The sequence below is a fragment of the Gossypium hirsutum genome, chromosome A02, assembly GCF_007990345.1.
Source record: "Gossypium hirsutum isolate 1008001.06 chromosome A02, Gossypium_hirsutum_v2.1, whole genome shotgun sequence".
Taxonomy (NCBI): Eukaryota; Viridiplantae; Streptophyta; class Magnoliopsida; order Malvales; family Malvaceae; genus Gossypium; species Gossypium hirsutum.
Genome location: NC_053425.1, coordinates 1,199,715 through 1,224,216, shown reverse-complemented (window position 1 = coordinate 1,224,216; position 24,502 = coordinate 1,199,715). Strand labels below are relative to the sequence as shown.

Below are 24,502 nucleotides of genomic sequence, written 5' to 3'. Positions count from 1 at the left end.
AAAAATGCTATTGAATTTGCATTTTTCAAGTCGGAAAGTTAAAGGATTAAATTAAAGTTAAAGGATTAAATTCTAAATTTATGAAAAATATAGAAACCTAGAGCATACTGTAACCATTTAACACCTAACATTTAGCCAACGATGAAAATTTAAAAATTGAAAACCATAAAGATTAAAAAATAAATAAATTAATATATAAGGACTAAATTCATAATTTGTGCATAATATAAGAACTAATAACAAAATTTAACCTAAACTTTATTTTAAAGAACTCGGGTCGAGTCACTCAAATAAACCCGACCCATCTCCCATCTTATATCGCGAGTCCCGCCCCGTAACCATCATCACCCCAAGCTCAACTTCCTTTCCCCAAAAATCTCAAAGAACCCGCACGGGCGACACCACCACTCGCGCTCGTTCTCTGCGCGTGCAATATCTTTGCCTTCTCTTCCTCTTCGGTCACCTTCTCCCGCCCCACCGCTCCTGCTCTGGTTCACCCGATTCCTGACCCGAGTTATCGCTTCCGGTCCCGCCTTCAAGTTCTCGACGGGTCAAACCAAAACCTATAAACAAAACTATTAAATGAGGTAATTTTCAATGCCTAAGCTAATAGATTTCTTCCTCAACTATGAGATTTTTGACTTTTTTATTTGATTTGTGGTTATGTGATATCCGAGTCTGCGTTTTTTTGTGGCGTGTTTCGTATACTGTTTTCAGTTTATATTTTCTGATTGTTGTTTTCTCTTTCATGTTTGAATTATAGAGGTTTAATTTGGCTTCGTAATTTTTCAGATAAGTTTTGTAAGTGATTCAGTTCGCATATTTGAATTAAAAAAAAATGTTTTATTCTAGAGTTTTTATTTGGCTTTGTAATTTTGCAGATGAGTTTTGTAAGTGGTTCCGTTCGCATATTTGAATTTTTGTAAAAAAAAGTTTGAATTATAGAGTTTTAATTTAGCTTTGTAATTTTGCAGATGAGTCCTGTAAGTGATTCACTTCACATATTTGATTTTTTTTAAATGTTTAAATTATAGAGTTTTAATTTGGCTTTGTAATTATGCAGATGACTTTTTTCAGTGATTCAGTTCAAATATTTGAGTTTTTAAAAAAAAAGAGTTTGAATTCTAGAGATTTTTTTTTTGTTGCCTCTGTAATTTTGGAGATGAGTTTTGTAACTGATTTAGTTCTAGTATTTTGATTTTTGTTTTCTTCTTAAATGTTTGAATTATTAGAGTTTTCATTTGGCTCTGTAATTTCGCAGATGAGTTTTGCAACTGATTCCCCAGTACACTCGTCTAGCAGCGACGATTTTGCTGCATTAATTGATGCGGAGCTCGAAGTTGGTTCTTCAGGCTCATCGCCGGATGAACAAGACAATGAAGAGGAAGAAGTTGATGCTGATAGTGATAATGACGACGGTGACGATGAAGAGGATGACAGTAATGATGACCTTAACGATCATAGGTGCATTTTCTAGAAATATTGAACTTTTAAATTTGCTAAGAGTTATTATCAAAGAAATTTTGCAAACAATGAAAAGTGAACACATTATTAACTTTGTGTTTTAATGGTTGCTATGGGAAGTTTTACTATTTCATTAGTTATGTTATTATAACAGTATTTTTATATTTTCTTTATGTTAAATGAAACTCTGCTAATTTTGTAATCCATGACTTTCTTGACGGATGCACACAATATATGGTTTTCGTTGGTTGACTTCCTACAAGTTTTTGTTGTGTGTTTCGATTCAATTCACTACAGATAGATATCTATTGATGTGTAGATGAATTCGAATTCAAGGAAATAGTAAAAAATTGTTTATGGATTTTGCTTTGATTGGTGTAAAAGCTACTATGGCACTGGATTATGTTATGTTCTTGGCAGAACTCAAGAATTGATTATCTTAGCATCTTAATGAATATATCATTTGAAGTTTGAATTGAACTTGCTACCTTTATCACTTTCTCTTTACTAAAGGACTTGTGTAAATTTAACTTGCAGGAACAAAAGGTGCAAGACCGAGAAGTTGGATGACCTAGAAGGACCTCAAGGGTCAACCTCTCAGGGTTTGATAGAAGAAAAGTTAGGTAAAGTTCCTTAATTTGGTTAGCTGCCCCTCTAGTTTATTTGAAACTTGGGTCCCCTCCTACTCCCTGAACTTCAGCACAAGTAACTATCTGGAGATCTGCTCAGAAATACCTCAAGTTAGTAATGACTTTTAGGAGATACAGGAAGAGAATGTTCTGGTTGAAACTAGTCTATTCTTAAGTTTTAATCTAATCTGCTGGTAAATGCTCAAGTTGGACGAGTCTGTTTTAGATGGTTTGCCATACTGAAGCTTTCAAAGTTTTAAAACATAAACTGACTTTATTTGTTAAGCTTCATGAAGTTGTTCTCTAATGATATTGCCTATCGAATGCATGCATGCATCAACATATTCTTGCTCTTTCTCCCCACACCCCCCCGGGCCGGCGCCGAAACTTCTATTGAGAACACCTACTAGAAAAAGGTTTTTGCAAAAGGATTAATATCTGTGTCTAAAGATGTTAAAAACATATGTCTGGTCTCTAGTGATGGAATTGCATGCTATTGCATATCACTTTGAATGTAGTGTTAAAGAAAATGAGAAAAAAGGTTTACTTACATAAATTGCAAACTATCTAGAAGTTAAGTTTAATTTTAGTTTAGTGCTTTACTTTCTTTGCTAATTTCACATTTTATGCATGCAGAAGTATCCTTGAACAAGGATACATGTTCACATCCCGGTTCTTTTGGACAAATGTGCATCCTTTGTGGGCAAAGAGTGGGTGATGAGTCCAGTGTAACATTTGGTTATATACATAAGGTGAAATTATCCAAATGAGAATAGTAATAGTTAGCTGAGCTTTTTATTGATTGTGTCTCGACTAAGATGTGGGGAACAACGGTACTTTTCAGGGTTTAAGGCTAGGAAATGATGAAATTGTTCGATTACGCAGCACGGACATGAAAAATCTGTTGCGTCATAAAAAGCTTTACTTAGTTCTTGATTTAGACCACACACTCCTTAATTCTACTCAACTGAATCACCTAACAGCTGAGGAAGAATATTTGAAGGGCCAATCTGATTCTCTTCAAGGTATGTTTTTTAAACTGTTTAACTTCTCCTGCCTTCAATATTCTTGTAGTGTAATTGTTTGAATTCCAATGCTTGTATGTTTTTTCGTGAAATTCAATTTTCTTTTCCTGGTCGCTGCCTTTATTGTGTCTGGTTTGTGTATGTGTTTAGATATCATGTGAATATAAGCTTTGCCTTCAAAGTTTGATTTGGTGAGTTCTAAACATAAATCAACTAGGCCTCTGAGTGTAAAATATTTTGGTATGTTTTGACCAGACATTTTTTGTTTGTAAACTGTTGCATCATTTTTCATTCTAATTTCTCAAGTTATGTAAAATTCTCAACAGAGGAAACTGCAGCATTGTTGTTATATGCTGATAAGGCTAATGTACCCTTATTTCGGGTTTGGAAAATCGGCAAAGGTTTTATTGGATGCATCAATCCTTTTCTGGACAATGCTATATCGTGTGGAATAAGTTACACTTGGACTAGGATAATGAATTGTAGCCAAAATATAACAGTGAATGTGCGATCTTAAACTCTGATTTCGAGATATAAATTAATTTTTAAAGAATTAATCAAATTTGATGCATTGTATTTGTTGCTATCAGTTTACGTTTGGTGCTTGTAATTCTTAGGACTGAACATCTAGACTGGTATTATCAAAGCTTAAACTGAACAATAGAAAAATGACAAGAAATCTGTGTTGGTTGAATGTAATGAGTTTCGAGTTTTGCATGTCACATTACTTGGTACTCATACATCATCAATCTTCTTTTCCACTCTTGCTCTCTATCCATATATATATATACACGTGTGTGTATTATGTCATCGATCTACTTTGATGGATTTATGATCATTGTGCTCTTTGGTATTCTTGGACAGATGTCTCAAAGGGCAGCCTGTTCATGTTGGAATTTATGCAGATGATGACCAAATTGAGGCCTTTTGTTCGTACATTTCTCAAAGAAGCAAGTGAGATGTTTGAGATGTACATTTATACAATGGGCGATCGACCTTATGCGTTAGAAATGGCTAAACTTCTTGATCCAAAAAAAGAGTACTTCAATGGCCGAGTGATTTCACGAGATGATGGCACCCAGAAACACCAAAAGGGTCTTGATGTGGTACTAGGGCAAGACAGTGCTGTCGTGATCCTTGACGATACAGAAAATGTGAGTTCACTTTTAATAAGCTGACATTGTGTTTCTTGTTTTAAATTTGGAAGTATATTTCGATAAGCAGTTGAATCTGGTGTGTGAAATTTGCCTTAATGCAATGTTTTTAGAACCGGATCGGTGGTCAAACTGGTTAGGCCATTAGTTCGTCGGTCTGACAGGTTCGATTAAAAAATCATTAAAATTCAAAAAAAATTCCTGTTCAACTGGTTTTTTACCTGGTTCAACCAGTCCGTACCAGTTCTCGGTCTAACCAGTTCAAAGCCATTCTCCAGATTCCCAGTCCAACCGGTCTGTCTGGCCGTTCCTGTCCAATATTGCTTGAATGTTTTGAGTGTTGAATCCTGTTACATGTTTGAATAAATTTTTCTTAAAAGCTTGATGAAATTATTGCCTTCTCTTATTATAGGCATGGACGAAGCATAAAGACAATCTGATACTGATGGAGAGATATCATTTCTTTGCTTCGAGTTGTCGCCAATTCGGCTTCGATTGCAAGTCTCTTTCTCAGTTGAAGAGTGATGAAAGTGAGCCTGATGGAGCACTTGCTTCCATTCTTAAAATACTTCGACAAATCCACCATATTTTCTTCGATGTATGTAATCATTTGTTATAGATGTTGTTTTCTATATGTTGTGGCTGGATTGTGAGTTTTTATTTTTTTTTCGACTTCATTTATTTTAAACTTCTTGCAGGAACTTGATTCCGATCTTGCTAGCCGAGATGTGAGGCAGGTATGCTTTTTGTTATCATTTGAGATTCAAAATAGGTATAAGTACCTAGGAGGTCCTTCTATTATAGGGATTGGATCAAATTAATCTCTCTATTATTAAATAGATCAATTTAGTCTCTATACTATTAAGAAGAATCAAATATGTCCAATTTGTAACAGACTTAACTCTATTCTAATTTGGCTTTATTTGATTCTTTTTAAATAGTACATGGACTACTTTTATCAAGGCCTTATAGTAGAGGGACCAAACGTTTAGACTCTACTCGAGGCACCAAACAAGTATCTTTTGTTTCCTGAGGGGATGTCGTCATTTAGTTAAACTCCGAGCAGGGGCGACAGCGACAGGAGAGGGGCTGCCCCTCTCTCCTCCCCAAAATGGGAAATTGTCTTTAAACCTCCAAAAATTTTATAAAATCTTAAAATTAATTTATGGTAAAATTATTGTTTGCCCCTCCAAAAATGCTAGAATTTCAATTTAGTCATTTTGAAAACCATAAAGATATAAGTCAATATAACGGTGAAATTGTATTTTAACTCTCCTCCTATATATAACTTAATCGGCCCCTCCCCCCAAAAAAATTTGGCTTCGCCCCTGACTCCAAGTTTTTCCCGTCTCTTACAGGTCCTGAAAACAGTTCGTAAGGAAGTGCTAAAGAATTGCAAAATAGTTTTCAGCCGTGTTTTTCCCACGAAATTCCAGCCGGAGAATCATCTTCTATGGAAAATGGCAGAACAGTTAGGAGCTACATGTTCGACCGAAACTGATTCTTCAGTAACACACATCGTTTCAATGGATGCTGGAACAGAAAAGTCCCGTTGGGCTGTGAAAGAGAACAAGTTTTTGGTCCATCCGCGGTGGATAGAAGCTGCAAATTTCTTTTGGCAGAAACAACCCGAAGAAAATTTTCCAGTTAGCCAGACAAAGAATCAATGACCATTAATTCATTAATGTAGTGTTTTCATATTATTTTGGATTGACAGTTACATTAGTAGCAGAAAAATTGATGAATGACCATATTTTAGTGTACACATTAAAAAATGCCTCCATGTTGGCTTGGAAGGATTCTTAACACTTTTTGGTAGTTCAAATTAGTTCTCTAATTATCTGAGACCAAGGAATTTCGATATCCAAACTTGATTCGAGCTTTATTTTTTAAAAAGTTCAAGCTTGATTCGAGAAAACAACTGAATCGATTTAGTCTAATTTTTTACTATTCCTTAGTAAAAGGAAATTTGATTCTTGTGTTTGATGTTAAATGTGATTATTTATGCTTTGTGTATGAGTTTAGATTAAAATTTTTTAATTTTAATTAATAAAAATATATGGGTAAATTTTATTAAGGTTACTAAATTATTAGTAAATTTATGATTTGGTTACTTAAGTTTTAAAAGTTACAAAATAGTTATTGAATTATTTGAAAGTTTTCATTAATTAAAGTATCAAATTGAAAAAAAACTTGCGTGCCATTTTGAATATTGAAGTAAAAGTCAGGTACCAGATTGAGAAAAAAACTCAAGTATCAAATTGAACATTAAGCTAAGTTCAAGTACCAAATAATATATTAACTTCATTACAAATTAAGAAAAATTTAGGTCAAAGAACCTTTGTAGCCCTTCTTAATTTTGATATTGAGCAAATTGGTCCCTTTCAGAAAAAGCAGAGCAATTTAATCTTTATCAAATTTGAAATTGAACAACTAAGGACAATTAATCATAACAATAATGTTTTTCGTCAAATGTACATATTTTTATTGATATAATAATAAATTAACCTTTAAAATTTACGCATTCTATCAATTTAGTGTTGATTTAATAAACTTAACTTATAACATTCATATATTTTGTTAATATTTATACAAAATATCTAAACATTAAAAGTTAAATTTATTATTATACCAATTAAAATAATATTCAATTGGAGAAAAACATTGATTCTATGATTAATTATATTCCATTGCTCCATTTAGACTCTTAATTTTTTGAGAGCACCATAAAGTTTTTTTTTTTTAAAATACTAGAACTAAATCAGTTACAAAACTCATCTCCAAAATTACAGAGCCAAAAAAAAAAACTAGAATTCAAACTTTTTTTAAAAAAATTCAAATATTTTAGCTGAATCACTTACAAAATTCATCTGCATAATTACAAAGCCAAATTAAAACTCTATAATTTAAACATTTAAAAAAAATCAAATATGTGAAGTGAGCCACTAACAAGACTCATCTGCAAAATTACAAAGCCAAATAAAAACTCTAGAATACAAACGTACACACCAATTTTGCCTAGGCCTATTTTAGCCTAAACCTAACCCACCTAAATTAAACCCAACTACCCCAAAAACTAATCAGCCCAATTACAAACCCCAGCCCACTATCTTAAACTTTTCCAAGAAACTCTAGCCCTAGGTATGCCACCCCTACTGTCAGCCACCAACACACCTGCCCACTGCCACTTTCACCCACCGCCACCTGCTCCACCGCCCTGCAACACCTCCACTTGCTCCACTTGCACCTGCAAAAGCCAAAAAGAAGAAAAGACAGCAAAAATAATAGAAAAAAACAGCTTGTAAACAGGCTATAAAAGCCGAATGAACAAAACCATTGTGGTTTCTTTTTAACATCAATAAAAAATAGAAATAGTTCAAAATACAAATACTCATAAATCGTGATTCAAGCATAAAAAGATCAAGAGAACATAATCAAAACAACAAAAACGATCCAAAAACAGAATGAAAGAAAGGGGCGTAAATGACACACTTCGCAAGTTTCAAATTTGAACTTGATTTGTTAATTATCGAGTCGAGCTCCAGTTATCGGTCGAGTTGAATTCAAACTTAGTAATACTTGGCTTGAATGGCTTGTGAGTCTTATCGAGCTTTTCATATTTTTATATTATTAAATTACGTTATTACCTTTAATATATATTATTAACCCTAAACATAATTATCAAGTTGAGCTCAAGCTTGAGTATAAAATTTGGTAAAAGAGCTTATAACTTGATTATATCTTAAAATTAGATGTTTGATTGAGCTCAATATGAGTACCGAGCTCTGAATTTTGAGTCAAGTTCAAACTTGAGCTTGATAATATTCAGGCTTGGCTCGATAATACTCCTAAAAATATAAATAAAATGATTTTTCCTCTAATAACATATTTGGCAGAATAGGTTGAATCCATTAGTTTCCCTTTTTTTGTCCTTCCAAACATGATGTGAATTTTGGGAGAAGAAATTGTAAAGATTTTATGCCTATAAATTATATCTAATTTAGAATGAGAGATTTAGTTCAATGTTTACCAAGAACGTGTATGGGTTTGGTTGGAGAAACGAAAATTAAAAAGCAAATTGCTACTTATTTAGTAGGAACAAATTACAATTTTGTTGGAATGCTAAATCTACTTTGGGAACTTACATATTGATAGTATTTGTGTTTATATGAATACATAATTCAATGTAGATAAATTCTGAAATTTGCGACTTGTTTGTTTTACTCAATAATTTTATAGTGAACTGTTTGCCAGTCGGATTGTTGGTCTCATTGAATTCAACCTCTATCATTCCTTAACTGGGATCGTGCATGCCAATAGAGCTCTAGTTTAGTACCTGTTATTGCCATGTTAAATAAACTAGTCGATCCATTGATTGCAAGTGTAGTTATGGTGCAAAATCCGAAAATGGATTTCAAACCGATTCTTTAAGAATTGAGAAAATTTTTTCTTTTAGAAATTGGACTCGCAGTGTTATAATAATTGCTTATCCCACTACATTTTGTTTTACTATATAAAATTATTATTTTATCATTATATATAATTATTAAAAAAGTGAATGTAATAATATGTTATAGGAAAATCTATATATTTTATGTTTAACTAATATATTTGAAGAATTATGTTTAAATATTTACTCACCTTCAAAAAGATTGAAAATATTAAAGATAAGTAGCAAAAAAATAAATTTAAGTGGAGCGGGATGGAGATGGATACATTCAATATCTATAGAAGTAGTAGTAGTGATTTTCAACATTATATATCTATAGTCAGGGGTGACGCTAGAAATTTCTTTTAGGGGGATTCGAAATTAATTTTTAATTTTTAATAATCTATATCTTTATAACTTTTAAAGGATTAAATCAAAATCTTATTATTGTTAGGGGGTCAAAGTGCTATTTTACTATTAATTTAAAATTTTAAAATTTTTAAAGTGCTAAAATAGACAATTTTTTATGAGTCGAGACCCCTGTCAGCCCCTTAGATATGCCACTATCTATAGTAAAACAGGGTGAATAATGAAATTGAGTATGCCAACGATGGAGTAGTGATGAATTTAATAATATCTGTTTCGATTCCACTCTATTGCCATCCCTATTTACACTAATTTTTATTACATTACATTGAAGTAAAAGGGCCTAGTTACACTAGTTTTTAACTTACATTGAATTGAAGGACCCAGGTTTCTTCCCTTGTAATTTCATATTCTACTTGTATGTTTTTCATATATAGTTTCTTGTGAAGAAGACAGTTTGTAATACTCCTTCGTGTAGTTCCAATTTTTCTAGAATTGCACAGTGGAAATTTTGTTATGGTTCAAAACTTAAAATGGAAAATTTTCTCTCATAATTTGTAGATAAATGCACGACTTACAAAACTGTACACAGAATCCTTGAACAATTTTGCTGAGCAGGTGCACCATCCTTTTTCATGTCCTTGGTGGTCTACACATCTTTTAAGATATATATACTTAAATTTTGTTGTGACCTAAACCACTTCAAATTTCTGAAACCAGCTTGAAAATCATGCTGAATGTCAGAGATTGAAAGAACTCTGGAGAAGAAAGGATGAAAATATGAGCAAAGAAGAGGTAAGCATCTTTGATGCTGACTTCCTTTAAAGTGATGTTGGTGTGCCAATAAAAGGCTAAATGTTGAAACTGGGGCCTAATGTTTTAAGAGTTGTTTACAGAAGGACTAAACATTTTCAAAAGTGTTAAAATAAAAGCTTCTCAAATATTATATATCTGAATATTTTTATTATAAATTGAGCTGAAGTACGTAAAAGACCTTTATTTAAACACTTTCGTAAATGTTAAGTTCTTATATGATTATTTGAAATGTTTGACCTTTAAATGAACAACTCTTAAAATGTTGGGTTTTAATTTGAATATTTAACCGCCAGTATATGGTTGATGGAAATGAAAGAGAAAATGGCTCCATAATCTTGAGGCGAATTCCACAATCTTGTTGGGGACTGTTTTAAACAAGTTGCATGACAATGAGAAATTGAAATTTCTGAGCAGGAACTTAGGAAGGCCATGGAATTGCTTGAGAAAGACCATGCAAAGGAAGTTGCGGAGCTCGAGGCTAAAGTCAGGTAAGTTTCGGGTAACTTGCTCCTGTATACTCTTGTTGGGTTCGGTTCTTTAGAGAAAATTCTTTGAAAGGCATCTATAAAATAATAGATAGAAAATTTTCAAGTCTTCCTTCCATTAAATAAAATTTCGAAAACTTTATAAATTAACTTCGTGTTCACTATTAAAATACAATATTTAAAATAATATTTGTTCCATTAAATTTTGTTTTCAAATAATTAAAACCAATATTTAATGGTAAGATTTTTTTTAAAAAAAATCAAAGTTAATGGAAAAATTAATCAAAATTCAAAGTTAAATGATTAATTTCAATTACATAAAAAGTTGAGTGATAATAATTAGCATTAATCAAAATAAAATATAGTAGCAATTTCAATATCCACTTATAGTGTAGTGGTAAATTTATACTATAAAAACAATTTATTTGTTTTTTTCATAATAAAAACAATTTTTAATTATAAAATTGCTCCATTTGTAATATTGAATTTTGTCATTGATAATTAATTTTAATTTATTAAAAGTGTTAAAATAGTTTTTTTTAAACTCACTTCTAAATCCCAAGTTTATTATATGTAATAAGTTTTTTTTTTAAAGAAATAACCAAAATTTTATATGTAAAAAACTTTTATTTTCTTAAATTTCTTAATAATCTTTCTAAATTTTAAAAAGATAAAATGATGTCATGATATTCTTGATGGGTTTGGTATGGTTATATTCTTGTTGTTTGTTGATTTGTATTGCATGTGTAGTTGTAAACTTTAAGTCAAATTTTGTTAGTAGTGTATATATTTGTGATAAATTGTATATTTAATTCATGAATTTTTTAATTGGCTAATTTTAGTTTTAATATTTTTTAAATTAAATAAATGATAAGTACAGCAATTAAAATCATTTGGTTAAATTCTACTATTAGTTAGTTATGTATGAGTGTAAAGTTGTAGATTTAGTTTTTGTTCTCTAATTGAATCGTTCTACTATTAGTTAGTTACATTGTATTATGCATGTAATTATATGTCTGCTACATGTGATTTTGAAAATAGTTCAACTTATTGAAATTAAGAGGTTAAAATATGTTATAAGTCCATATACTTTTTATACATTTGAAAATTAATCTCTTACTTTTATTTAGTGAAATTTAGTCACTTACGACTCTTAGACTCATATTTTTTAAGTAAATTTTAATAATTGAAGAGTATGGGAATTAAATTTCAAAATTTTAAAAAATAGAAGCCTTAGGCAACAATGGAAATTTTAAGATTAAAAATAAATAAATTAAAATAGCATGTCATGACCTGTTTATTTATTTCCCTTGGAGTGTTACTTGAATTAACGCTAGGTGTATTTGTTGTTTGATTTTTATTGTAACAAAAAAAAAAAAGGCTAAATTTTCATAATTTACGCAACCCAAACTTTATTTTAAAGAAAGTGACCCGTCCCATCTCACATCTTATATTCCCATCATCACTCCTAAGGTCAACTACCTTCCCCTTTCCCCCCAAAATTTCAAATAACCCGCACGGGCAACACCCCCACTAGCGCTCGTTCTCTGCGCGTGCGATATCATTCCGTTCTCTTCCTCTCAGGTCGCCTTCTCCCGCCCCACCGCTCCTGCTTCGGTCCACCCGATTCCTGCCCGAGTTATCGGTTCCGGTCCTGCCTTCAAGATCTCGACGGGTCAAACCAAAACCTATAAACAAAACTATTGAATGAGGTAATTTTGAATGCCTAAGCTAATAGATTTCTTCCTCAACTATGAGATTTTTGAGTTTTTGATTTGATTTGTGGTTATCTGATATCTGATTCTGCAGTATTATTTTTTTTTGTGGCGTGTTTCGCATACTGTTTTCAGTTTACGTTTTTTGATTGTTGTTTTCTCTTTCTTGTTTGAATTATAGAGTTTTAATTTGGCTTTGTAATTTTGCAGATAAGTTTTGTAAGTGATTCAGTTCACATATTTAAATTAAAAAAAAGTTTGTATTCTAGAGTTTTTATTTGGCTTTGTAATTTTGCAGATGAGTTTGTAAGTGATATCGTTCACATATTTGAATTAAATTTTTTTTTTTGAATTATAGAGTTTTAGTTTGGCTTTGTAATTTTGCAGATGAGTTTTGTAAGTGATTCAGTTCACATATTTGATGTGTATATGAATTCGAATTCGAGGAAATAGTAAAAAAATGTTTATGGATTTTGTTTTGATTGGTGTTAAAGCTACTATGGCGCTAGATTATGTTCTGCTCTTGGCAGAACACAAGGATTGATTATCTTAGCATCTTAATGAATATATCATTTCAAGTTTGAATTGAACTTGCTGCCTTTATCGCTTTCTCTTTACTAAAGGACTTGTGTAAATTTAACTTGCAGGAACAAAAGGTGCAAGACCGAGAAGTTGGATGACCTAGAAGGACCTCAAGGGTCAACCTCTCAGGGTTTGATGGAAGAAAAGTTAGGTAAAGTTCCTTAATTTGGTTAGCTGCCCCTCTAGTTTATTTGAAACTTGGGTCCCCTCCCACTCCCTGAACTTCAGCGCAATTAACTATCTGGAGATCTGCTCAGAAATACCTCAAGTTAGTAATGACTATTAGTAGATACAGGAAGAGAATGTTCTGGTTGGGACTAGTCTATTCTTAAGTTTTAATCTAATACCCCATTGATAAATTCTCAAATAAGATGTGTCTGTTTTAGATTTGCCGTATTGAAGAGAAAACGTATCAAATTACTAATGGCTTTTAGGAGATACATGAAGATTTGAACAATTTGGCTAGAACTTGTCAATTCTTAAGTTTTAATCTAATCTGCTTGTAAATGCTCAAGTTGGATGAGTCTGTTTTAGATGGTTTCCCATACTGAAGCTTTCAAAGTTTTAAAACATCAACTGACTTTATTTGTTAAGCTTCATGAAGTTGTTTTCAAATGATACTGCCTATCCAATGCATTCACGCATCAACATATTCTTGCTCTTTCTTGGACTGTGTTCCGCCCCCCGCCCCACCCCCCCCCCGAAACTTCTATTGAGAACACCTACTAGAAAAAGGCTTTTGCAAAAGGATTAATATCTGTGTCTAAAGATGTTTAAAACATATGTCTCTCTAGTGATGGAGTTGCATGCTGTTGCATTTCACTTTGAATGTACTGTACTGTTAAAGAAAATGAGAAAAAAGGTTTACGTACATAAATTGCAACTACCCAGCAGTTAAGTTTAATTTGAGTTTAGTACTTACTTTCTTTGCTAATTTCACATTTTATGCATTCAGGAGTATCCTTGAACAAGGATACATGTACACATCCCGGTTCTTTTGGACAAATGTGCATCCTTTGTGGGCAAAGAGTGGATGATGAATCTGGTGTAACATTTAGTTTATACATAAGGTGAAATTTTCCAAATGGGAATAGCAATAGTTAGCTGTGATTTTTATTGATTGTCTCTTGACTAAGATGTGGGGAACAACGGTACTTTGCAGGATTTAAGGCTCGGTAATGATGAAATTGTTCGATTACGCGGCACGGACATGAAAAATTTGTTACGTCATAAAAAGCTTTACTTAGTTCTTGATTTAGACCACACACTCCTTAATTCTACTCAAATCAATCACCTAACAGCTGAGGAAGAATATTTGAAGAGCCAATCTGATTCTCTTCAAGGTGTGTTTTGTGAAACTGTTTAACTTCTCCTGTCTTCAATATTCTTGTACCGTAATTGTTTGAATTCCAATGCTTGTATGTTTTCTCATGAAATTCAATTTTCTTTTCCTGGCCGCTGCCTTTATTGCTTCGCGTTTGTGTATATTTTTAGATAATATGTGAAAATAAGCTTTGCTTTCAAAGTTTGGTTTGGTGAGTCTAAACATATATCAATTAGGCCTCTGAGCGTAAAATATTTTGGTAGGTTTTGACCAGACATTTTTTGTCGTAAACTGTTGCATAATTTTTCATTCTAATTTCTCAAGTTATGTAAAATTCTCAACAGAAGAAACTGCAACATTGTTGTTATATGCCGATAAAGCTTATGTTCCCTTATTTCAGGAATTGAAAAATCAGCAAAGGTTTTACTGGATGCATCAATCCTTTTTTGGACAATGCTATATCGTGTGGAATAAGTTATACTTGGACTAGGATAATGAATTGTAGCCAAAATATAACAGTGAATGTGCGATCTTAAACTCTGATTTTGAGATATAAATTAACTTTTAAAGAATTAATCAAATTTGATGCTTTGTATTTGTTGCTATCAGTTTAAGTTTGGTACTTGTTATTCTTAGGACTGAACATCTAGACTTGTATTATCAAAGCTTAAACCGAACAATAGAAAAATGACAAGAAACCTGTGTTGCTTGAATGTAATGAGTTTCAAGTTTTGCATGTCACATTAGTTGGTGCTCATACATCATCGATCTTCTTTTCCACTCTCTCTCTCTCTCCATATATATATTCTCGTGTGTGTATCATGTCTTCAATCTACTTTGATGGATTTACGATCATTGTGCTCTTTGGTATTCCTGGACAGATGTTTCAAAAGGCAGCCTGTTCATGTTGGAATTTATGCATATGATGACCAAATTGAGGCCTTTTGTTCGTACATTTCTCAAAGAAGCAAGTGAGATTTTTGAGATGTACATTTATACAATGGGTGATCGACCCTATGCATTAGAAATGGCTAAATTACTTGATCCAGAAAAAGAGTACTTCAATGGCCGAGTGATTTCACGAGACGATGGCACCCAGAAACATCAAAAGGGTCTTGATGTGGTACTAGGGCAAGAGAGTGCTGCCGTGATCCTTGACGATACAGAAAATGTGAGTTCACATTTAATAAGCTGACATTGTGTTTCTTGTTTTAAATTTGTAAGTATATTTCGATAAGCAGTCGAATATGATGTGTGAAATTTTCCTGAGTGCAATGTTTTTTAGAACCGGACCAGTGGTCAAACTTGTCAGGCCATTAGTTCGTTGGTATGGCAGGTTCGATTAAAAAATCATTAAAATTTTAAAAAAAATATCCTGTTTAACTAGTTTTTTTACCAGTTCAACCGGTCTGTTAAAAAAATCCTGTTTAACTGGTTTTTTTACCTAGTTCAACCGGTCTGTACCCGTTCCCAGTGTAACTGGTTCAAAGGCATTCTCCTGACTGGTACCCCTACTGGTTCCCAGTCCAACCTGTGTGACTGGCCATTCCGGTCCGGTGTTGCTTGAATGTTTTGAGTGCTGAACCCTGTTATGTTTTCAAATAAAATTTGCTTAGAAGCTCGATGAAGTTATTGCCTTCTCTTATTGTAGGCATGGCCGAATCAGAAAGACAATCTGATATTGATGGAGAGATATCATTTCTTTGCTTCGAGTTGTCGCCAATTCGGCTTCGATTGCAAGTCTCTTTCTCAGTTGAAGAGTGACGAAAGTGAGCCCGATGGAGCACTTGCTTCCATTCTTAAAATACTTCGACGAATCCACCATTTTTTCTTCTATGTATGTAATCATTTTTTATAGATGTTCTCTATGTGTTGTGGCTGGATTGTGAATTTCTTTTCTTTATTTATTTATTTTAAACTTCTTGCAGGAACTTGATTCCGATCTTGCTAGACGAGATGTGAGGCAGGTACCTAAGAGGTCCTTCTACTATAGGGATTAGATCTATTATTAAATGGATCAATTTGGTCTCTATACTATTAAGAAAGAATCAAATATGCCCAAATTGTAGCAGAGTTAACTCTATTCTAATTTGGCTTTATTTAATTTTTTTAAATAGAGATTAATTTGATCAACGCCTTATAGTAGAGGGACCAAACAAATATCTTTTGCTTCCCGAGGGGATGTTCGTCATTTAGTTCGTCTCTGAGCAGGGGCGATGGGAGAGGGGCTGCCCCCCTTTGCCCCTCCAAAAATGCAAGAATTTCAATTTACTCATGTTGAAAATCATAAAGATATAACTCAATACAATGGTGAAATTACATTTTAACCGTCATAAAAATATGTAACTTAAAATATGTAACTTAATCTTTCCCCCTCCCCCCAAAAAATTCAGCTTTACCCCTGACTCCGAGTTTTTCTTCTGTATCCTACAGGCCCTGAAAACAGTTCGTGCGGAAGCATTGAAGGATTGCAAAATTGTTTTCAGCCGTGTTTTCCCCATGAAATTCCAGCCAGAGAATCATCATCTATGGATAATGGCAGAACAGTTAGGAGGTACATGTTCGACCGAAACTGATTCTTCAGTAACACACGTCGTTTCAATGGATGCTGGAACACAAAAGTCCCGTTGGGCTGTGAAAGAGAACGAGTTTTTGGTCCATCCGCGATGGATAGAAGCTACAAATTTCTTTTGGCAGAAACAACCCGAAGAAAACTTTCCAGTTAGCCAAACAAAGAATCAATGACCATTAATTCATTAATGTAGTGTTTTCATCTTAACAGTCTTTGGTAGTTTAAATTAGTTCTCTGATTACCCAGGACTCGAAATTCGATTTTCAAACTTGGTTCGAGCTTTATTTTTAAAAAGTGATTCAAGATAAGAATTCAACCGTTCAAGTTATTTCAATTGTTTACTTGGTAAAAGGAAATTTGATTTTTGTGTTTATGTTAATTGTGATTATTTGTGCATTGAGTATGAGTTTAGATTAAATATTCTTAATCTTAATTAATAAAAAGATATGGGTAAATTAGGTTAAATTTATTAAATTATTGGTAAATTTACTTTTTAGTTATTTAACTTTAAAAAGTTATAAAATGATAATTGAATTATTTGAAAGTTTTTATTTAAGTCACTAGGTTAGATTCATTAAAACTTGAGTATCATTTGAATATTGAAGTAAAATTTAGGTGTCAAATTGAGACAAGAAAAACTAAAATATTAAATTAAACATTTAAGCTAAGCTTAATTACTAACTTTATTACGGTTAAAAAAAAGATTAAGTAAAAGGAACTCTCTAGTTCTTAATTTCAATATTGAACAAATTGATTTTTATCAAAAAAAAGTTGAGCAATTTAATATTTATCAAATTTGAAAGTAAACAACTAATCACAATGTTAATATTTTTCTTCAAATATACATATTTTTATTGATATAATTCTGTCAATTTAATTTTAATTTAACAAATTTAACTTATAATATTCATACATTCTATCAATATCTATACAGAATATATAAATATCAAGAGTTAAATTTATTATTATATCTACCGAAATAATATTGAATTTGCATTCTAACCTTTTGAGAGGACAATAAAGTTTTTTTTTAACCAAAATTTTAATTAATTTACAAAGCACGGGATTTAAAAAATCTTTTTCCTCTTATTTGAGCATAGTCACAGAAAAATGGCGGCAACTAGCGACCTTTACATGGATTCGCTTCTTTCTGGTTTCGATCAAATTTACGAGGTAAATCCCTCTGTTTATCTGTTTGTTTTTTTTTTTAGTTTTTCATTTTCTTTTGTCTTGGCTTAATTGGGTTGTAAATGGCGTTTTTCATGGATTACGTGAGAACTTTTTCAAATTCCCAAAAAGATTTAAGCTTACCAAATATTATCCTTGGCAATTCCTTTCTTCATTTTTTATGATGGATTAATTGAAAGGAATTTATTAGCTCTTTGAGTTTTTTTTTTTGGATTATGCAGGATTTCAAGAGGAGAACCGAAGAGATTCAGTTTCTGAAATCAAATTGGAATGCAGAAATAAAAAGAGGAGAGGCTCTTAAAATCACTTGTGATTCTCTAAAACAAGGTTGTTTTCCTTAAATCCTTTTTTATTTATTTGAGGATCATAAGTTTCATAATCTGATCAAAGCTTTGAGTTATAGTTTTGTTTGGTACAAAGGAAATAGAAAAGGTGAAGATGAGAAATGTAAGGAAAGAAAGGGGTGCACGTGGCTTGATTTGGTAATTATTGAGCCGAGGTCGAGCCGAATTCAAGCTTACTAATACTTGGCTTGAATGGCTCACGAGCCTTATTGAGCTTTTCATATTTTTATATTATTAAATTAGGTTATTACATTTAATATATATTATTAACAGTAAGCTTAATTATCAAGTTGAGCTTAAGGTTGAGTACAAAATTTGATAAATGAATTTAATCGAACTCAAATAGCTTGATTATATCTTAAAATAGATGTTCAATTGAGCTCAAGTCGAGCTTGAACTTGACAGTATTTGGGTTGGCTCGATTACACCCCTAGGGAGTATAAATAAAATGGTTTTTCCCCTCTTAACATATTTGGCAGAATAGGTTTCGGAGGGAATTAGAAGGTGCAAATCCAATTATTTTCCTTTTTTTTTCTCCTACCAAACATGATGTGAATTTTGGGAGAAGAAACTGTAAAGATTTTATGCCTATAAATTGCATCTAATTTAGGATGAGAGATTTAGTTCAATGTTTACCAAGAACGTGTATAGGTTTGATTCGAGAAACAAAAATTAAAAAGCAAAGTGCTACTTATTTAGTAGGAACAAAATACAATTTTGTTGGAATGCTAAATGTATTTTTGGGAACTTACATATTGATAGTTTTCGCGTTTATGTGAATGCACAATTCAATGTAAATAAATTCTGAAACTTGTGAGTTGTTTGTTTTACTCAATAATTTTATAATGAACTGTTCGCTAATCAGATTATTGGTCCCATTGAATTGAACCTCTAGCATTCCTTAACTGGGATCGTGCATACCGATTCGAAAATCGTTGAGATAGTGATTTCTGGTAATAGAGCTCTAGTTTAGTACCTGTTATTGCCATGTTAAATAAACTAGTCGATCCACTGATTGCAAGTGTAGTTGCTTGTAATGAATTAGTTTGCATGTAGTGGTTTCTATGGTGCAAAGTCTGAAAATGGATTTCAAACCGATTCTTTAAGAAAGTGAGTTTTTTCTTTTGGAAATTGGAGGCCGAGTGGTTATAATAATTGCTTGTCTCACCGCACTCTGCTCCACTATATAAAATTATCATTTTATCTTTATATAGAGCTCTGCTCCACTAGCATTCCTTAACTGGGATCGTGCATACCGATTCGAAAATCGTTGAGATAGTGATTTCTGGTAATAAAGCTCTAGTTTAGTACCTGTTATTGCCATGTTAAATTAACTAGTCGATCCACTTATTGCAAGTGTAGTTGCTTGTAATCAATTAGTTTGCATGTAGTGGTTTCTATGGTGCAAAGTCTGAAAATGGATTTCAAACCGATTCTTTAAGAAAGTGAGTTTTTTCTCTTGGAAATTGGAGGCCGAGTGGTTATAATAATTGCTTGTCTTACTGCACTCTGCTCCACTATATAAAATTATCATTTTATCTTTATATATAATTATTAAAAAGGTGAATGTAATAATATGTTATAGAAAGATATATATATTTTATGTTTAAATAATATTTAAAAAAAATTATGTTTAAATATTTACTCGCCTTTAAAAAGATTGAAAATATTAAAGATAAATAGCAAAAAATAAATTTAAGTGGAGTAGGGTGGAGATTATATATCTATAGTAAAGTGGGGTGAGTGATGGAACAGAGTGTGTCAACCGTGAAGTAGTGATGGAGTTAACATCGGTTTCCGTTCCGCTCTATTGCCATCCCTAGTTACACTAGTTTTTACATTACATTGAACTAAAAGGGCCTAGTTACACTAGTTTTTAACTTAAATTGAACTAAAGGACCCAGGTTTCTTCCTTTCTAATTTAATATTCTACTTGTATGTTTTTCATATATAGTTTCTTGTGAAGAGGACAGTTTGTAATACTCTTTTGTGTAGTTCCAATTTTTCTAGAATTGCATAGTGGAAATTTTGTTTGTTCAAAACTTAAAATGGAAAATTTTCTCCCATAATTTGTAGATAATGCACGACTTACAAAACTGTACACAGAATCCTTGAACAATTTTGCTGTGCAGGTGCACAATCCTTTTTCATGTCCTTGGTAGTCTACACATCTTTTAAGATTTATTTACTTAAATTTTGTTGTGACCTAAACCACTTCAAATTTCTGAAACCAGCTTGAAAATCATGCTGAATGCCAGAGATTGAAAGAAGAACTCTGGAGAAGCAAGGATGAATATACGAGTAAAGAAGAAGTAAGCATCTTTGATTTGATGCTGAGTTCTTTTTAAGTGATGTTTGTGTTCCCATAAATGGCTAAATGTTCAAATTGGGGCCCAAGATTTTAAGAGTTGCTTACATAATAGTTAAACATTTTTAAATCGTCAAATAAGGGTCAAATATTTTCAAAAGTGTTCAAATAAAGGCTTCTCAAATGTTGTAAATGTTAGGTCCTTATATGACCATTTTGAAAGGTTTGGCCTTTAACAACCCCTAAAAGCGGCATTAATTTGAGCATTTAACCGCCAATAAAATATGGATGATTGAAATGAATGAGAAAATGGCTCCATAAAATGTCTTGAGGTGAATTCCATAATCTTGTTGGGGCTAAAGACAACTGTTTTAAACAAGTTGCATGACAATGAGAAGTTGAAATCTCTGAGCAGGAACATAAGAAGGCTATGGAATTGCTTAACAAAGACCATGCAAAGGAAGTTGCGGATCTAGAGGCTGAAGTCAGGTAAGTTTCTGGTAATTTGCTCCTGTATATTCTTGTTTTGGGGGGGGGGGGGAGGTTCCTTAGAGAAAAGTTTTCCAGTGAGGGTGCCTCCCATGCTCTGCCGAAAGCCACTGGAAGAGGTCTGGGGTTGGAACCCCACCAAGGGCAAGACACTCACATCACATCTTGGTGAGTGGTTGTATGTCCATATATGGTCGAGGCACTCTAGGCTCTTTGAACTAAGCCCTTAGGGTAGCTGCTCATGGCAAAGTTCTTGATAGAGTACAAAAGACAAAACCCTCCCTAAGAGACAATACCTTCGATTACTGGGAGATCAGATTGGCTGTCTGGCGGAAGAAACTTCGAAGATTTCTCCCAAAAGAGCCAACCCCCCTCAAGAATTCTGTTTTTGTGGCTGTAAATATAATTTTCCTTCTTTTAGAGGTCTTCTACTTGAAAAAGAAACAAATGAAGCAACCATAATTCAGCTGCGTAAAGATTTAGCAACACATACATCCCATGCACAAGTGCTATCAGAGAAGCTGGATCAACTACAGTCTGATGAGGAATCAAAATGTGAGATCCTAAGTTAAAACTGTTCAATAATTACCAACCTGATTTTGTTGCATAATCTTATAAATACTAAATATACATTACAGATCTGCTCGAGATTTGGGACTTAAAAGATTGTCTGCTGATAGAACAAGAAGAGAAAAATGAGTTGACTAAGAAACTACAGGAAGCTGAAAAGGAATGTAAGTTTGTGATAGGTAAATATTAAATCATTTAACACCGGGTTTTGATGAAACTTAGTATGCTAGCTTAATTAAGAAAAAATCTTGCCTGACACTATAATAGGGATTTCTGTAACTCTTACTCGAGTTCATTGCTTAAGAATCTAGGATGTTCTTTCGTATAATGCCATTGACATAATTATAATGAGTTTGCTGCAGTATTGATCAGCAGAACAAAGCTTGGAGAACAACAACAAGATTCAGCTTCAAATCAGCAAGTTGAAACACTCAAGCTGAAGATTATGATATTAAGAAAGGAAAATGAGATCCTCAAAAGGAAGCTTTCCTCTATGGAAGCGTGTTAGAGGTGCAGTACCTCAAACTATATCCTTCATGATTTGGAAACCGAGCTGTTTACCATTCAACTTTATGCAAGTTTAGTTGGCTGCAATATTCTAGGAAAAAAATGCAGTACATATACAAGTCATAACTCATAATTGAATGCTTCAATTTTCCTTTAAAATTCTTGACTGTGATACCATGGAAAAATTTTAGGTGGAAATAAGTATAGGGGTAGTCTATTTGTTACCCTCATATACAGTTAGGTTGACAACTAGTTGGTGGAATGACACAAAATCTGAATTGGATTAAACTAAATCTATAAAATAACAGATAGAAAATATCATTAGATTCTTTTATTGTCATCACTATTTTATTTTCTTAAAGAGTTAATTGCACTAGACATTCTTAAATTATAACCCTTATTCTAAATTAATTCCTAAACTTTAAAGCATTTTAGTTATATCCCAAATTATTGATATTTTTCAGTAAGGTATTTCAGTTACTAAAATCGTTAATTTAAATGTTAAATTATTGATATTTATCAGTAATGTTAAATTAGACATCATATCTAATGTAGCATAATTGAGTCACAACGCTTTTTCCTTGTTTAAAAATGACAAATTGGTGATATTTAGAAATATGATACATCCTAATTTCCTCCAATCTCAAATGAGTCCAGTCTCTGATTTCTTAGAAATCTTAAAGGTGTATGAAAGGTGATTCCGAAATATATAATTAGAGAAGAGGTGAGATACCTAGGAAAGTATTATTAATTTGTTTTTGTTTTTAATTGATCAATAAGCATCATATCTGTGATCTCTTGTTTCATCAACTTGAAGAATTTATTTACTAATAGATGCATGCAGATCCTTAATGATTTATAAGTTTCATATATATATATATTATTGTTACTAGAAGCATGGAGTTCATTAGCAGGGAACCAAATACTAATCCAAATTAGTTTTTGTGCAAACTAGCTATTAACTGATGTTAAATATGTGATCTGCTTCTTGTGTTAAATTTGCTTTCTGAGGGCCACAACTTGCTAATGGGGCTGAGAATTGTACTTACAAATATTAAATAAAATATACCAAAAAGAACATGAAAGATAATCTTGTCCCAGTAAAAATTATTCTATTTGATCATTTATTCTTCTATATTTGTTTATTTGCTATATATATATATATTTATATATATAGCCCACTGTGGATTTATTATTAAGTACTCTGATGAATTCATCAATGCTTATTAGTGTTCTTCCCTGGACACCAGATGCCTGAACAAGCTACCCTTGGTTGTTTCATCACCTCCTGGAATTTCACCTTTCCATTCCCAACTGCATGAAACCACCACCACAAGTTAATCATAACCAGTGGCGAAGTCAGAACAATTTTTTAGGGGTGAATGAAATTTTAATTTTTTATAGTCTATATCTTTATAATTTTTAAAGGATTAAATTAAAGTTTTATAATTTTAGGAGAACTAAAGTGTAATTTTACCTTTATTAAATTATAATTTTAAAAAAATTAAAGGGCCTAAATAACAATTTTTCATTTTAGAGGCTGGGAAGCTTTGCAAATCCGAACCTCGGATTTAGTGTAGTTGGTTCCTACAATCTTTTTAGCAAATCCAAGATTCGGATATTGACATTTGCAACCCTTTCCAATTATTTCCAAACTATGGTCTCATTTGTACCCAAAAAATAAGGATAATATATTTTTGGCTTATCAACTTGACAATTAGGTTTACTTTAGTACATGTATTTTTTTATTTTGGTGTTTAAACTTGGCAACTAAATTCATTTTGGTCCTTAAATTCAAAAAATATAAAAGTTTGATGATGACAAGGTATAATCTTAAGAGTGACACATGCACTATTATAATAATTGGACTAGTGGTTGAACCAATCAATCCACTAGTTCCCGATTCAATCGGTTTAATTGGTTCAACTGCTAGATCAACAATAATTAAATAAATAATTAAAAATTTATAAAATTTAAAAAATTAATAAATCAATTCAATTTGTTCAACTAGTGGTTTTAATCTCATTTTTAGATTTTTACCGGTTTCAATCAATTTTTGATTTAATTGGTTCAACCTCTTTTTTTGAACTAGTATGCAAGTTGGTTCTCAATCCAATCGGCTTGATTGGTCAATCTAGCCATGTTCTAAAAACACTGGTCATATTATTAAATCTTGATAGAATTCAACTTTAGGGAACAAAATGGATTTAGTTACCAAGTTCAAGTACCAAAGTGAAAAAAAAAAAGGTGCTAAAGTGAATATAGTTGCCAAGTTCTTAAGCTAAAATTTATATTATTCCAAAAAAATACAAAAAACGAATATTAAACATAAATTCTGTGATTAAAAAGATTCATTTTGTATATTGTAAATTACTTACTGTTCAGGAGTTTGCTCTCAACCATGGTGATCATGAGAAGAAATGATATCAGCAGAATGAAGTTAAAGAGCATTGATGCTTTGACGTTCAGCCTAGCCATTGATTATCAAATGTGCCCCAAATTGCAGGTACGAACTCTTTCTTGTTTATATCTATA

General features: G+C 32.2%; 2 protein-coding genes and 1 pseudogene across 4 annotated transcripts; all 3 read left to right on the top strand.

Moving 5' to 3' along the window:
* Positions 1-322: 322 nt before the first annotated feature.
* On the top strand, positions 323-6,219 carry LOC107927509 (RNA polymerase II C-terminal domain phosphatase-like 4). The gene is made up of 9 exons (XM_016858594.2): positions 323-587; positions 1,262-1,464; positions 2,002-2,087; positions 2,730-2,845; positions 2,938-3,118; positions 3,983-4,272; positions 4,685-4,870; positions 4,971-5,009; positions 5,631-6,219. The coding sequence occupies exons 2-9, from the start codon at positions 1,262-1,264 to the stop codon at positions 5,940-5,942; spliced, it is 1,413 nt and encodes a 470-aa protein (XP_016714083.2). The 5' UTR covers positions 323-587; the 3' UTR covers positions 5,943-6,219.
* Positions 6,220-11,827: 5,608 nt separating this feature from the next.
* On the top strand, positions 11,828-16,889 carry LOC107927352 (RNA polymerase II C-terminal domain phosphatase-like 4; annotated as a pseudogene).
* A 690-nt stretch (positions 16,890-17,579) lies between these two features.
* On the top strand, positions 17,580-24,476 carry LOC107927353 (protein At-4/1). Of its 3 annotated transcripts, XR_005910043.1 has the most exons (10): positions 17,580-17,734; positions 17,971-18,076; positions 20,170-20,225; positions 20,328-20,405; positions 20,817-20,890; positions 21,312-21,445; positions 21,529-21,639; positions 21,823-21,970; positions 23,218-23,345; positions 24,353-24,476. XR_005910043.1 is itself a non-coding variant. In XM_016858416.2 (8 exons), exons 1-8 carry the CDS (start codon positions 17,672-17,674, stop codon positions 21,966-21,968), a joined length of 768 nt encoding a protein of 255 aa, XP_016713905.1. In that variant the 5' UTR covers positions 17,580-17,671; the 3' UTR covers positions 21,969-22,294. The 3 variants fall into 3 exon arrangements, 2 of the variants coding, with proteins under 2 accessions (XP_016713905.1, XP_016713906.1); XM_016858416.2 differs by lacking the exons at positions 23,218-23,345; positions 24,353-24,476 and having other exon boundaries at positions 21,823-22,294; XM_016858417.2 differs by lacking the exons at positions 23,218-23,345; positions 24,353-24,476 and having other exon boundaries at positions 21,529-21,624; positions 21,823-22,205.
* The last annotated feature ends 26 nt before the right edge of the window (positions 24,477-24,502 follow it).

Coding starts and splice junctions, on each gene's coding strand:
- LOC107927509 (XM_016858594.2), top strand. CDS start 1,262: ATGAGTTTTGCAACTGATTCCCCAGTACACTCGTCTAGCAGCGACGAT. Junction 2,846..2,937: donor CATTTGGTTATATACATAAG/GTGAAATTATCC, acceptor GGTACTTTTCAG/GGTTTAAGGCTAGGAAATGA. Junction 5,010..5,630: donor CTAGCCGAGATGTGAGGCAG/GTATGCTTTTTG, acceptor CGTCTCTTACAG/GTCCTGAAAACAGTTCGTAA.
- LOC107927353 (XM_016858416.2), top strand. CDS start 17,672: ATGGCGGCAACTAGCGACCTTTACATGGATTCGCTTCTTTCTGGTTTC. Junction 18,077..20,169: donor TTGTGATTCTCTAAAACAAG/GTTGTTTTCCTT, acceptor CATAATTTGTAG/ATAATGCACGACTTACAAAA. Junction 21,446..21,528: donor GTCTGATGAGGAATCAAAAT/GTGAGATCCTAA, acceptor TATACATTACAG/ATCTGCTCGAGATTTGGGAC.